The sequence below is a fragment of the Lasioglossum baleicum genome, chromosome 10 (genome assembly GCF_051020765.1).
Source record: "Lasioglossum baleicum chromosome 10, iyLasBale1, whole genome shotgun sequence".
NCBI lineage: Eukaryota > Metazoa > Arthropoda > Insecta > Hymenoptera > Halictidae > Lasioglossum > Lasioglossum baleicum.
The window spans coordinates 680,238-693,959 of NC_134938.1; the positions used below are offsets into that span (position 1 = coordinate 680,238).

The 13,722-nt window shown below is 38.9% G+C and overlaps 1 protein-coding gene across 10 annotated transcripts in view; it reads right to left on the bottom strand.

The window, feature by feature from the left end:
• Positions 1 to 13,722, bottom strand: part of LOC143213187 (glutamate receptor ionotropic, kainate 2) — a 148,144-nt gene that overhangs the window by 39,931 nt on the left and 94,491 nt on the right. For all 10 annotated transcript variants that reach the window (XM_076432824.1, XM_076432828.1, XM_076432826.1 and 7 more), the window contains one exon: positions 6,857 to 7,009. In XM_076432824.1, coding sequence (XP_076288939.1) covers positions 6,857 to 7,009 — 153 coding nt within the window. The remainder of the gene's footprint in view (positions 1 to 6,856; positions 7,010 to 13,722) is intronic.

Sequence of the window (13,722 nt, forward strand, 5' to 3'; positions counted from 1 at the left end):
TGTTTTGATGTAAGAAAAACCGGCGAGACCCGTGCTGTTTTTCTTAGATCGTGTAGTTGCTGTAATGTCACCGTTTTTTAATTCTTAAAATTTTCAATATAGGCCCACAAACAAAAGTTGTAAAATGCAACTTTTAGTATTTTTTCTACAATTCCGAACAATTGAACTTTTTGGAACATTTTTGTTTCGCATCCTGTAGCAAACTAATTGCTCTGGCTTCTCAAAAAAGTTCAAATCGTATAGTGCAATATTTAAAAAGTTATCGTCTTTTTTGAAGCGTCCGAATATTAATCCGGATCACTGTATATCGTTTAACTTGAGAAACGGAGTCGAACTTCAAATGTCCTCTACGCGTCCACCTACAAAAAGAAAGTACTATCAACCATTCGATTCCTGTTTAATGAAGGATCTCTCCCAGATGCGTCGTTAACTGATCAATATTTAGCTGGCCAGAGTGGTACGCGAGAAGTCGTGGCTGGATTTCCGACAGTCTAACTAAGTTTCAGCCGTCTAATGGGGCATTTCGACGCGATCCTAAATCTTGAATCGCGATATTACGGTTCCACCGAGCAGCTTAATTGAACCGAATCTGAAGTAATTGCCACGAGCTAGAAGTAACTACCGGGGGATGGGATTGCAGCAATCGCGTTTGAAAAATCCGATGAAAATTCACAGAGATTTCCAGGACTGATAATTATTTTCTTAGGCTGCTCTTTATTTTATGGGACTCACAATTTTTGCCTTTCATCTATAAATTATGATGTATTTGGTATGTAATCCAGTAGGGATCTAGTAGGAACCAGTAGGGAGCAGATCGAAGTTTCGATCCTGTAGGATCAATGGTTCAGAAGTTATGGTCGCCCAAAGATGAGTAATTTGCAGTGTTTTTTACAGGTAAGCGCGCTGCCATATCGATTTGTAGTGACGATCGCGCGCCAGTGATGCCATCTAGCGGTTTTGCTCGGTAAGCGTCACTACAAACCAATATGGCGGCGCCCTTACCTGTTAAAAACACTGCAAATTGCTCAACTTTAAGCAACCATAACTCCTGAACCATTGATGCTATCGGATCGAAACTTCGATCAGCAGGTTCTCCGGGTACAAATCTGCTGGATTACATACCAAATACGTAATAATTTACAGAAGAAAGGCAACAATTTTGAGTCCGTTAAAGTAAAGTTTACCATTTTCTTATATGTATAATCAACAACTTCCTCTGGAGTGTACGAGGGGGTTGGCCGGCTTCCTCTTATTGTTAGCATGAAAAATTCTCGTTAAAATCCAAAACTCCATAATTCCTTTGTGTCTCAGATATAATACAATTTCTACGGGCCCAGATCCTACTGAAAGACGCATTTTGCTCGAGGGTCTGCAGTTTCTCTTGATATTGTTGGACGTATAAGATTGCAATCCCCCATTTTCCTCCGCGCTCTCGAAGCACTCCGTTTTCAAGTCCGAAAGTATCACATTTTGCAAAAGAACTACATCGACCCCGGGTCCGTCTGTTATCTGTAAATCTAGAATTATAGTTCTAATAACATCAACTACTTAAGGCAACTCTGCTGTGCACTTCCGTCTTTCTATTTACCATCTCCGATCTTCCATTTCCTCTGTCCGTTCGTAACGTAAAAATATCGTTCCGCAAACAAGAGCGTCACTGGGGAAAATGTCTTCCGAGTAGTAATCTAATTAAAAGAAATCCGGGGGAACTGTGCGAAGGTTCTTGAATCAAGTGAGCTCGAAAATTAAATATATATCTTTCAACTATGTGTCTTGCTGGGAGGCTCCCTCGAGCAACTTTTAATTAAACAAGCTGATGTTGACAGAGACACAGTTTCAACTCGGAAGCAAGATCGGATACGTGAGACAAAAATTGGAAATGTTCGTCTATTTATTGTCGATGTTCGAACCATGACCATTCTGTCAACAAAAGTAGTACGATGATAATCGTGGTCTCATTTTGAACCTTGAAACCTCTACTTTCACATGCCTTAGTTTATTTTTTGCGAAAATATTTCCATTCAATATGGCGAATGAAAGACTCGATACATGTTTTGTCTAAAACATGGTACACATTCAACGATCTGTGAAAACGTTAAAAAATTTTCCTCCCGAATGAATTTACCATGGATTTGAAGCTCGAAGCTTTCCCTTTTCAACGAGACCTCAAACATTGATCTACGATTTTTATTCGCCGAGTTATCAATATTTGAACAAAGCTTGTACGGTAAACTTTGCACTACCCCACGAGCGGTGTATGGGTCCGAACTGGTTCCCCGTTTTTGTTCCATAAAACAGTGAAAAAAAATCGTACAACAATTATTAAAGTGTCGTCGGAGAGAGGAAGCTTCAATCTTCGAATCCACGGTGGGTTCACTCGCGAGAAAAATTTCTTGACGTTTTGACATCGGTTTGAATTTGTAACACTTTCGTGTCTTCGATCTCCCCGAAGAAACCACTACACGTCTTTTTGAAGAATTTCCAACTTGTTATGAGTTATGGAACCTCGAACGAAAGCTGCATTGTCATTGTTAACAGCATTATTATTAATACAACACCTGATGAATTTTCAGTAGAAAATAGTGTATAATTTCGTCCGCCAGAGGAACTCGTGCGACTGACTGGAACTGCGAAATATTGAATAATTCGCGGACTACGCGAAAACTTTCCGCCATTGTTCTTTGGAAGAGTGACGTTTGAGTTGCATGGAGACTGAAGGCGCAAGGAAACAAAAGCGGGTCGCAGATTAACAACAACAACAGGCCGCGACCACACATCATTGTGTTGAATGATTTATCCGTAGGTGGCGAGCGGCGCGCGATTATAAAACATTGATGGAAATTTATAGAAACTGGTTTTCAGCCTGGACAACAAAAGCGCGTGTGCTCGACGCATTATGCGCTTTGATAGATCTAGATTTGAAAGGCCGGGGTATATCAGAGTCGGTCGACATTAGCGGATCCGCTGATTCGCGAATAATGCCGTACAACGCGAAATATAAAATCGGTTATACTGGTTGTATATTAGCCCTGCTATGCGACTATTCTGTTAGCAACCAGTTACCCCGGCTACAACTATGTAGGCGCACCGTTGCAATTGTAGTCGTTTGATTTAGTCATTTCCGATGTTAACGAGATTGTTCATTATTGTACGGTCACGAGCACTCATTGAAACTGGCTCGGATCGTATTGCTTTTGCAGCTAACACGCCGATCAATATGCGTCCAAATAATGTTGCTGGCTCCGAAAATATTCGCGTATTTGCTAAACACACATTCTTGCTCCCCAACATAATTAAGGGGTTACGCCACCCTGAGGCGGCCGAAATGACATCAAACTTTTCGAATTATATTTTACATAAAGTGGTGTAAATCCATTTTTGAAAAAAAATGAGATATCACGTAATTCATGCTTAATTTAATGTAAATTTTTTATGTATAACTAGTCCGTGTTTAATTTCTTAAAAAATTCCTATGTTTTGTACAATTAAAAATTGTTCGGTAAATGAGATTGCATAATTATCGAATATGAAAGTGGTGTAAGTCCAATTGACAGAGGTAGGTGGCTTAGCAGATGGTTGCCGATTAGATCAGTAGCCTGTTATTCTACATTTGTTTTATATTACGTGTCATACTACGTGTCAAGAGTTACTAGTTTAGGTTACTTATTCTATTTTTTCCTAAAATGGATAACTTCATATTAACATCAGATAGTGATATAGGTAAGAACAAATGGTAAATCAATATTATTTTATGACAATTGAAAATATTAATTTTATTTAATTTTAAATAAATTCACACAGAAATAAAGCCCATGAATTTAAACAGAAGAATAATCTTAGATTCAGAGGATGAAGATAATTCCGCTATGAACAACAAATTAACGAATAGTAAAAAGAGAAATAGAATAATAGAGGTAGAATCTTCATCAGATGAGGATATTGTTACTGAGAACTTAGATTCTGCAGAACAAAATAAAGGAAAATATATGCAACAAATAAACAAAATTAAGCGAAATACTGGACAAAAGTACTATACAAAAAGAGGAAAATTCATTCCAGCAAAAAAATTTGAATCCAAAAGTTGTAATTGCTCGAAGAAATGTATAGAACGTATTAATGAAACACAACGTATAGAAATTTTTGATAAGTTCTGGAATATAGGTGATTTTTTAATAAGCAAAATGTATTTCTCTATTTTAATGTTCAACGTGTAACTGTCAAGAGAAGAAGGCCTAGAAATAATTCGGGCACTATGAGGGCATATGCTTATAAATTTTACCTGGTCACTTCTGGTGGAAACATTTTAGTATGTAAGAAGTTTTTCATTGATACTTTCCAAATATCTACTGGACGAATTGATCGTATCCTAAAAGCGCATGAGAATATTCCGAAAGACACGCGTGGAAAAATGGAACTAAAGGAAAATAAAAAAAGATCGATTTGTTCTAAATCTCAGGGTGGCGCAAGCCCTTAATTCGTGGCCTCAACCAAATTTTATCCTCTGGGGTTCATCAATTCAGTTGTTTATGTTGACAGAAGAAAATATGAATTTTTTAAATAAATAATAAGAACCAATTAAAACCGGCCGTAAGAGTTGAAGACCGGTGCGCTCCAGCATTCCCCAACACACGTTGGATCAACGTTGATCTTTAATTGGACGTATTATTTGACAAATGTGTAATGACCGAGCCGGAAGAAAGTGGATTAGCGTAAACGAGAAGGGTGAAGCGTATCCTTCTCTTGCGAGCTCCGCTTTCCCTCGGATATTCCTGCAACGTTATTCCTGGTACTATATGCGAAGATATTTTGCATTACATTAAATTCCGTTCAGAGGAGTCAGCTGCATTTCTGTCCAACTATTTCCGAATATATTACGGAATAATTTCCATATCCCGCGACATTAATCTCGCTTGTACCCCGCGAGAAGAATCTTATTCCACAGAACAGCATGTGCATCTCCTATGATTCACAACTTTTAAATATTGTAATAGAAATTATCGGAAACGCCAATCTTTAATCGATACACACGGGATCCGCGGATTTTTAGTCTTGAAAATTGTTTTAAAAAAACGTGTAGAAGTTTCTTCGGGGAGATTGAAGACACGAAAGTGTTACAAATGCAAACCGATGTCAAAACGTCAACAAATTTTTCTCGCGAGTGAACCCACCGTGGATTCGAAGATTGAAGCTTTCTCTTTCCGACGAGACGTTAAAAATTGTTGTACAATTTTTTTGCACTGTTCTATGGAACAAAAACGGGGAACCAGTTCGGACCCATACACCGCTCGTGGGGTATTGCAAAGTTGTCCATACAACCTTTGTTCAAATATCGAAAACTCGGAGAATAAAAATCGTAGATCAATGTTTGAGGTCTCGTCGAAAAGGGGAAGCTTCGAGCTTCAAATCCGTGGTGAATTCACTCGGGAGGAAAATTTTTTAACGTTTTCACAGATCGTTGAATGTGTACCATTTTTTAGACAAAACATGTATCGAGTCTTCCATCCGCCATATTGAATAAAAATATTTTCGCAAAAAATAAACTAAGGCATGTGAAAGTAGAGGCTTCAAGGTTCAAAATAAGACCACGATTATTATCGTGCAATTATTTTCTACGGAATTAGAGCAGTTGAAATTCGCCAAGTTTTTGATTCTAATTTCGGTGTATACGATACTGCCGGTTTTAATAATTTCGTTAGTTATTTTAATAATACTGATTCTTTTCAGCCGGGTCGGATTTAATTTCAGTGAAACCAGCGTCCTTTAATTATGGCAGCAAGCGAGCGAATGACCGACTAGGGATTTACGTGACACATAAACACATGGCTGAGCGAAAATATTATTACAGTTAACAGCGATATCCATTAGGCGGAAATTGAATTATTAAACGGACGAACATCTAACAGCCGTTTTTCTCGAAATTGAAGCCCCGATTGAAAGAACGGTATTGTGCGTTTATAATTAATCCTTTGATACGTTATTTCACCTTGTCACTGGCCAATAATTATTGAAGTGGACATCTAAAAACAGCGAATTCATTCCGACGTTTTAAATTATTTCAATCATACTCGATTCCGATCTTGGTGTTGCGTATTAAATGAGAAAGAATTATTTTATGACACGATATATTGGATGTGTCACAAACTATAATATGTGATGTGACACGTATCAACGATAACATCGTTCCTGCACCAATTTCAAAAAACATGTCGAAGAGACAGCTGTGCTCGACGGAATAGTAAAATCAATGAATTTCTACTGGTGTTATAATACAAAATTAAATTATTAAATAAATAATTTATTGTTTCTAATGCTATTTTTAAGACTACCAGCATAATCCTGACATTTTCCCGATTGAAATGAGCCCAAACACGACCTAGTTCGACGTATTTTCGCCTGTTTAATCCACGATTTAGTGGAACACCGACTATAGCAAAGATTACCGCACTATAGCAAAGGTTCCACTAAATCGTGGATTTAACAGGCAAGAACACTTCAAACTAGGTCGTGTTTGGACTTATTTTAATCGGGATAAGGTCAGGAATACGTTGATGTAGCTTTCACGAACAAATTCGATGAAAACCGAAAACGATGTATTTCGATCTTCCTCGATCCTCCGAGTAGTTCTACACGATACAGGTGCTGAATCTTTGGCAAATACGATGCACATCTCCGGTCACACTCCCATTAGCCAAGAATCACGTCATCAAATATGGAAATACCGAGCAACGACACCCTCCCGCAGCCGATGTAGCCTTATGCAGCCGGCAGACGGGGGTCTCCCGCGAGTTACGGTGGATTACATTCGCGGCGATTTTTTAAAGAGGTGCACAGACGCCGCCGGTACACAGAAACTCACCGAGTTGATGTAGTTGATGAGAGACAGCCCGCCGTCCCAAGGGTGCTCGAGCTCGCAGGAGATGTTCGCGGGCCTTAGCGCGTGAGACTGTTCCAGGGTCGTTAATCCCACGGCAAACACCTGCACGCTGTCGTACATCAAGGCTGGCTCAGCCTAAAAGCAGAAAGAAAAGAAACCGGTAAAGAAGCAAGCTTCCTACTCGAGAGTCGGTCATCTAACGAACTCGGGACGCGTTAAATATTTGCCCGCCGCTTTTACGAGAGGCACAATCCACCGAGGAGTATTAATTATGCCAGCGCAAAATCGCTTTTTACGAATGCAACCACTCGAAACACTCCGCGAATTATTAAACGTCCGACCATTGCTCGTTTTAGAGTTTTGCAAACTGATTAGTCGGCGATCGCGAATTGTTAAGCAGGTTTAGCTGTGCTTTGTTTATTCCGGACTATAACCATTGTTCAAAGTTGGTTAATCGCACGGATCAATCGCGAGTGCAGGATTTCACCATTTGCGCTGTGAATGGACCTTTATGCATTCACTGGAAATTTTGGATGTACTTAAGTACGTTGTTGTGTGCTTCAAACAGATGATTCCTGAAGTCATTTGAAAAAACTTTCTCCTTTGCGAAAGTGTTCTCCGTGGCCTCGTTCAGGAGTTATTAGCGAAAAACACCGACCAATCGCGGCAACAGTGGGCGGAGTCAGCTCGCGCTGTGATTGGTCCGTGTTTTTCGTTGATAACTTCGTAACGAGGCCTCGGAGGAGATTTTCGTAAAGGAAAAAGTTGCTTCAAATGATCCGAGGAATCAAAAATTTCCATTAAATTTACTATTCTTCCTCGTTCGTATTAGTTTTTATTTAAAAGTTTTCCGCAGCGTGAACAGCATGAATATGGTCACACGTTATTTTCCACGCGACGTCACAGCATAATAAATGTAGCTGTGCTTTCTCGGCGACGTTACGAAAATAATCTAAGCTTCGTCAGCTCTCCCGTTGGAAACGGGCTCGGTGCAGCATGACACTGCCTCCGCTGTAAAGATGGAAATGCGTTTCATACCCTTTTCTTGCTTCTACGCGAAATTAGATATACTTTCTGGATCCTCGATTCGAGAATCTTAATTCCTTTCATCCCTTATTGCGGAAACGGCTTGCCATAAAGCAACGGAAACATTAACGAATTTATTATTCGACTTTGTGAAAGGCATCGCTCGGCTTTCAATTCATTCTTACGAGAACAGGAATTAATATCGCGTTTAATAATTCATTCGTGTCCTGGCTGCGTGATGTTATATTTTCTGCAGAAAATTTGCATTACAGCCGATTTCCCTTTGCGCTATTTTCCGAACGCTTTCAGCGAAATTTTATACAAATATTTCGTTACTCTTGGCGAATTGTTAACGGCAAAGTAAATGTTTGCCAAACAGTCTGTCGCACCTGAGCAATTATTCGTGGCGAGGTAAATGTTTACCAAACAGTGTTGCACTTAAACAATTATTGACAAACAGTAAACAGCCTGTTTAACTTGATTCATTGTTAATGGCGAACAGTCTGTTGAACTTGAAAAATTGTTGAAGACAAACTAAATATTTTCCAACAAAGCTGTGAAACTTAATAAATTGTTTAACTAAATATACTTTATTCGCAGAGAAGTAACAGAACAGAAATTTCGAGTATCGGTAGATTATGCTAGGCTGTTAGTTTCTTCGGGAATACCGCGGGGACTGTAATTTTCGGGACCACGTATTCGCAACACGTGAAACTCGCGTATCGATGTGGCAGGAGGTCGTCCAATTAGCGACAATATTTCTGGCTACGGGATGGAAACACACAGTTGGCCCACGGAATCGCATTTAATCAGATAACAATACGTACCTCGCGTTTTCGTATCCTATTTTTCCGTGGCGCGTCCACACCGTGTTTACGTAATTTCCAATGGTAACAACGTCGTTAACGAGCCCGCTGTCAATGGGATTCACAGACGAGTAATGAATTCGCTCGCTTGCAAATGAGTGCCGATATACAAATAATTTGTCGGCCCTACACCGTCAATAAACATCGACGACCAATAGCAAACGAAAACAATCGCGGATATACGTAGAATGGAATAGAGTATACATAGAATTCGAGTTAGAATTCGAGACGCGTTAAACAATTAATTATTATTTGGTACAAGATGCTCGTTTTAACACAATTCTTCAAATTCTTTTTCAGATGAAAATATTAATTTTTCCTAGGGGTGACCTCGGGATCACCTTGACAGTCCCGAATTTTTTTAGAAACAATTAATGAGTGAAAATTTTTGATCTTTTGCAGCGATGTTAACACATCTGTGAACTATACTCCCAATTTTTTCCGGAAGTAAATATTAAAAAATTACGGAGCTACACGCTGTTTTAATGGCACATCGATTTTCCAAGGGGGTGAATGAACTTGACAATCTCGAATTTTTTTGGGGATAGTTACTGAGCGAAAAATTCTGATCGTTTGCAGTGATATTAACACGTATCTGAACTATACCCTCAACTTTTTCCAGAAGAAAATATTTAAAAATGCCGGAGCTATACGCAGTTTTATTGGAACATCCATTTTTCAAGGGGTCAATGACCTTGCTCGTATTCAATTTTTTTAGGGATAGTTACTGAGTGAAAAATTGTGATCTTTTGCAGTGATATTAACACATCTCTGAACCATACTCCCAATTTTTTCCAGAAGAAAATATTATAAAATGGCAGAGATACACTGTTTTATTGGCACATCGATTTTTGCAATGGGCGAATGACCTCGACCGTCTCGACTTTTTTTGGAGACAATTAATCGGTGAAAAGTTTGGATCTTATTATCACAACTCTGAACTGTATTCTCAATTTTCTGCAGAGGAAAATATTAAGAAATGGCGATACTACGTTTTATTGGTGCGCCAATAAATAACCGTATCCTAACTTCTGTCTCCATGCATCTAAATTTCCCCGAGCACAGCATGTTCGTTCTCCTATTCCCGTTTTCGTGTGTCTCGCACGCAGACGTTCCCGAGGCGCATATTGGTCCCGCGCAAACACGCAAGAAATATCGAAGCGGTGCAGACGGTGGTCTGCGTCGTTGAAACCTCGGGGACATCTTCGGAGCTTTCCGACGAAAGCCAGGACGCTAGTCTCGGAAATCTTAATCGACTGCGGGAGACGCGGAAGTTTTCTCTCGAAGAGAGCGTGTCTCATTATCGTTCCGGGCGCAGGGGGAAGAGCCACGGTAATTAGCGTCGTCGAGCGAATTATGATGCCGTTTCATGAATAGCGACGGCATTGGGCGCGCTGTTTCTGCCGAAATGTTCCAGGAAACTCGATCGGACGTTTTAAAACGCCACGACAAAACAAAGAGCGGGTATCTCTCTCCATTAGACATTTTTATACAAAATAAAAATTGTGAAATTTCATTTCACTAATAGTTTTCAAACTTGCCAATTCTTTTATTTATGTATTTTTTTTTGTGTTTTTATAGGCAGAGTTCTTGACTGTAATTAAAACTAGTAGCACTCTAGTATGGCTTTCCTAAAATTCTGAATAAATTATACAGGATGTCCCAAAATTTCTATTACACGGTATATCTCTTTATCTCTTTATTTGTTTAGAAAAAATACTTCTAATGAAATTTGTATGGTTTTCAAAGCTCTATAGAAAGGTGCATTTTTCAAAATATTTTATTTGACGTGTTAAAGGTCATTTTAAGGTCAAGTTCACTTTTTTAAATGGAAACGTAAATTTTTTATTACACCAACTTATTCTATGAGAAATACAAGTAAGTTTTATTCGAAACGTTTTTTAATTCGACAACAACTTTTTAAGGTATTCAACGACAAAGACACCAGAAGAATTGCTATGCACTTCTTATGACTTTATCATCGAATAACTTAAAAAGCTGATGTCGAATTAAAAAACGTTACCGATAAAACTTACTTGTTCTTCCTCATAGGATAAGTTGGTGTAATAAAAAATTTACGTTTCCATTTAATAAAGTGAACTTCACCTTAAAATGACCTTCAACACGTCAAATAAAATATTTAAAAAATGCACCTTTCTATAGAGCTTTGAAAACCATACAAATTTTGGGATACCCTGTATATTTCAAGTCTTGCGTAAAAGAGTAAATTAATATACATATATATATATACATATATATATATATATCTATCTAATTTTAGAATTTCAATATTTCAATATCGAAGTTGAAAAGGCCTAGGTATAATAGGTATAAAATATCCAGTAAATTCGCTCGTTCGATGGAGAATAATCTGGCAGAATGCAATGAATTTTGCCGAAACGTATTATCATTATTCTCATTGTTTTATCGGGTGGATGGTTTCGCAAGGATAAGTATCGTATAATTTGATTTTTGCGAAATAAATTCATATAATACAATATGAAGGCGAATACGCATTATAATTAATACGTCACGGTATGACTAAAATTGATGCGGTGGATGTTATGTGGTAGGATTTTTTAACAGCATATTCGAAGCAATAGAGTAGCTAAATGGGTTAAACCTACAATGGGCTTAAGCAGCTAGTTCTATTTGCGTTCGCTATAATCGTCGTTAGGACAGATTTCCTACAATACAAGATTATAGTAACCTCAATTTCCCTATTCTCAATTTGCTACTACAGTAGGACCTCGATTAACCGGATCCCGATTATTCGTCTGCGGATCTTTATGCAAAATAAAAAATGTTCGTATCGATTGCATCCTATTAAGCTGAATCTGATACATTGATGTTCTTAAACATTTTTAACATGTGGACCGAATGACGCCAGAAGAGCTGCGGCCCATAGCCTCTGAATCGGCTCAAAGGGTGGCCACTTCGAATCTTCTTGAATATATGAATACTAAAGGTCCATGTTATGGTTGTTATCATTTGGTTTTTCAAAATTCGTCGATTTGACAGAATTATAATAAGAAATGTTTAACTCCGTTATTTCTTGTCACCCTGTAAAATGTACGTGCCCATTTTTGGGCTGCTCTTTACTTTAACGTACTCAAAATTTGTGTTTCTTCTATAAATTGTTATGTATTTGGTATATAATCCAGTAGATTTGTACCCGGAGAACCTGCAGATCGAAGTTTCGGTCCTGTAAGATCAATGGTTCAGGAGTTATGGTTGCTTAAAGTTGAGCAATCTGCAGTGTTTTTGACAGCGAGTTTTTGACATTTTGATCGGGAGCCGTTTACCGAGTTGGGTGGTGTTAGGGTGGGGAGGGGGCAAGGACCGGCGATTCTGCTCGGTAAGCAGTTCGCGGTTGTCACTACAAACCAATATGGCGGCCTTACCTGTCATAAACACTGAAGATTGCTCAACTTTAAGCAAGCATAGCTTTTGAACCATTGATCCTACAAGATCGAAACTTCGATCTGCAGCCGCTCCGGGTACAAATCTACTGGATTACATACCAAATACATCATAATTTATAGGAGAAAGGCACAAATTTTGAGTCCGGTAAAGTAAAGTTTACCCCATTTTTGTTATAAATGCATAAAATCCGCAGTCTACCGATTGCAAGCAAATATGCATTTAAATATGATTGTATTCTAAAGGGAAATAAATTTTCAGAAATAAAATATGTATTTCGGAATGTAATGTACATTTTAATTATTTCGGGATTTAATTTATCCGGGCTGTTTGTGTCCCGATCAAGCCGGTTAATCGAGGTCCTACGGTATTTTCCGGAGGTTTGGAGCAACATAACAAACATTTTTTCGACTAAATTTTTTACCAGAGAGCTTTTCAGAGAGGCGCAGCCCCATAATAAAACTAACAACGTCACTAACGAATATCTCCGTTTTCCCTGTTCAGGTCAGAATTATAGTGAATGGCGGATCACCGAGAATTATCGTCGGTCTGCCAGGGAAATTCGATAGCGGGTAAAGTCGGGCCGGTCGAAAAGTTGTTATCGTCAGAAATAATCAGCGCTAACAGCATTTTCGTGTGCCTCGCCAGCGGACGCATTATTGCACGGTTTTCACAGTTTTCACGGTTTTCACGGCTGGAGATAATGCTACCCCGGAAAATCCCTGGGTATTGGCTGGTCCGAAGGCGAGAGCCGGTAGAAAATTGCTGCCACGGGTTAGCAGCCCGATTAAATGATAAATGAAGTTTTTCGAAACGCGTCCACCATCGGCGGCCCGCTCGACAAACGGTTATCGATTGACGAAACGATGAAAGAACCGACGGAATCTGGTAATTTGTATTCAGCTGGCCTTCGTGGTACAGCGATCCGAGGAATCCTGCGGCCGGTATCTTCGAAAATGTACGATAATTTTACGTTGCATTAGCCTCCCCCGAGACCATTAACGTTTACAAGGAACTTAGGGCTGTCTATTCGGCCGCTAAGTAGCCCTCGCACCCGAGCACTTTCTAATTAGTTCACGCTTCACCGAGCGGGAGCTTGTCAAGCGGTGAACCACCTTATTCAATTTTTTTTTAAGGATAATTAATCGATGAAAAATTCTGCTACGTGGCAGCGATATTAACACAACTTTGAACTGTACTCTCAATTTTTTTCAGAAGAAAATATTAAAAAATGGCGGAGCTACACGCTGTTTTATTAGCACATTCATTTCTCAAGGGGTCAATGACCTCGATCGTATTCAATTTCTTTAGGGACAATTATTGAGTGAAAAATTCTGGTCTTTTGCAGCGATATTAACACAACTCTGTACTATACTCTCAATTTTTTTCAGAAGAAATTATTTAAGAATGGCGGAGCTACACGCTGGTTTATTGGCACATCGATTTTCCAAGAGGGTGAATGAACTTAACCATCTCGAATTTTTTTTAGGGATAGTTACTGAGTGAAAAATTCTGATTCTTTGCAGCGATACT